This window comes from Symsagittifera roscoffensis, chromosome 7 (assembly GCF_963678635.1).
Source record: "Symsagittifera roscoffensis chromosome 7, txSymRosc1.1, whole genome shotgun sequence".
Lineage (NCBI taxonomy): Eukaryota > Metazoa > Xenacoelomorpha > Acoela > Convolutidae > Symsagittifera > Symsagittifera roscoffensis.
The window spans coordinates 38120233-38122276 of record NC_087068.1 but is presented as its reverse complement, the minus strand read 5'-3'; the positions used below and the strand labels follow the sequence as shown (position 1 = coordinate 38122276).

Genomic DNA, 2044 nt, shown 5'->3' with positions numbered 1-2044 from the left:
GGCTTGAAGTCCCTAGTTTTACGATTCGGCTTGAAGTCCCGTCGGCTTGATGTCCGGCACCCCATTTCTGGAGCCAGTTCAGGAATTGGAGCTCAAACTGCTATTAAGTTTGCGGAGCATCGAGTAAGTGGCTTGTGTATAACTGGTCGCAATGAAGAAGCACTCAATAACATCAAGCAACGATGCGTCGATGGATCAAATGGCAGAATGAAGAAAGAAAACGTAATAGTAGTTGCAGGTGAGGCGTATAATGTACGTTTTTTTGTTTCGTTTGTTATCTTCAAGATGTTCGGAGTAAATTTATAAATATCAATCGGTCAATTTTCTTAAGGACAAAATAAGTATGAGAAGAAAACAAAACCATGCTTTTGATCATTTCTTAATTTTATCAAAAAATGGGTTTACCAGTTACACCAGTTGTTTTTGTTGTGCGTCAAATAATTTCAAAGACTTTCAGGAGATATTACACAGGAAGCTACATGTTCTAACATTGTTAACACAACAGCCGAAGTTTTCAAACGAATTGACATCGTTGTCAACAACGCGGGTGTTTTAACTTTTGGAATGCAAGAAGAAACCCCTTTTGAACAATTTGATCGAACAATGAACACCAACGTTCGATCTGCTGTAATGCTTACAAAATTTTGCATCCCTCATCTCCGAAAAAGTAAAGGGTCTGTTGTAAATGTTTCATCAATTGGCGGACTTAATTCGTTCTCCGGTGTAGGAAACTACTGCATGTCCAAAGCTGCGTTAGATATGTACACAAAATGTCTTGCGCTAGAACTAGCTGCTGACAATGTTCGAGTGAATTCAGTGAATCCAGGAATGATTGACACAGCTATTTTCGGTAGAGCTGGGATATTGGACAAGGATTATGCAGCGTTTTTAGAAGAAGGCGCCAAAACACATCCGTTGGGACGCATCGGAACAGTGGACGAATGTGCAGATTGTATATGCTTTCTGGCCAGTTCGAAAGCTAGTTTTATAACTGGCAATTTGACATCTATGGATGGCGGAAAAAACTGTTTGTGCCCATAGTCAAATCGTGGGTCTTTTTTTGCACGACAAAGCAAAAAACAAACTTTCATCAGCAGAATCACAATAATTTCCCTTGTATAGAAAATCGAAATAAAAAAAGCTACTGTTGAGTCTCAAATGGGGAAAATTGAAAAGTAATTGAGCGCCAATTTAATGGCTTGATTTTGATTTTCTAACCAAAAACAATCGCCGCGAGTGCACTAAGTTTAAATTTGAGCAATTTTTTTTATGGAAAACAGGTTTGATCAGATTGAAAATTATGGTCTTGACAGTTGCATTTTTTTATAAACAAACATAACTAGGGATTTGCAGTTTGGTTCACAGCAGCTATATTAAATTCGCTTTTTTCATCTGATTTACAATGATGATTTTCTACATCTTTGTTGCATATTTTCGAGCTCAAAATGTGATTTGTATTGACCCATTTAATCATTTGTTTTGTAAATTTTTTGCCCAAGATCTGATTTACAATAATGATTTACTATGATTTCATTGCATATTTTCGAGCTCAAATCTGGTTTATATTTACAAAATTCTTGAATTTTTACATATGTTTTTGCACAAAATCTGATTTACAATGATGATATTTTGTATTTTTGTTGCATATTTTTTGTGCCGAAAATCTTGTTCATTTTGATGATTTTCGTGATTTGTGTCGTTTGGTTTGAATTCAACTTTTGCTTTGAGTTTTCATATAGCACGCTTTTCAGAAGAGAAAAATTAATTTTTCTGACAATATAGTTAAATTTTTTGACAACATAATCGATTTTATTGCAATTTTATGGCAATAGCAATAGTTTTTGTTGCGATTTTATGGCAGTTTTATGGCGGAAACAATAGATTTTATTGCAATTTTATGGCAAAAACAATAGATTTTATTGCAATTTTATGGCAAAAACAATCGATTTTATTGCGATTTCATGGCGGTTTCAGGGCAAAAAAATAGATTTTATTGAGATTATATGGAGATAAAAATACATTTTAGTGGAATTACAAGGCAATA

General features: G+C 34.4%; 1 protein-coding gene across 1 annotated transcript; it reads left to right on the top strand.

Moving 5' to 3' along the window:
* The first annotated feature begins 207 nt into the window (after positions 1–207).
* Positions 208–1087, top strand: LOC134852016 (dihydroanticapsin 7-dehydrogenase-like). The gene is made up of 2 exons (XM_063868293.1): positions 208–238; positions 458–1087. The coding sequence occupies exons 1-2, from the start codon at positions 208–210 to the stop codon at positions 1039–1041; spliced, it is 615 nt and encodes a 204-aa protein (XP_063724363.1). The 3' UTR covers positions 1042–1087.
* The last annotated feature ends 957 nt before the right edge of the window (positions 1088–2044 follow it).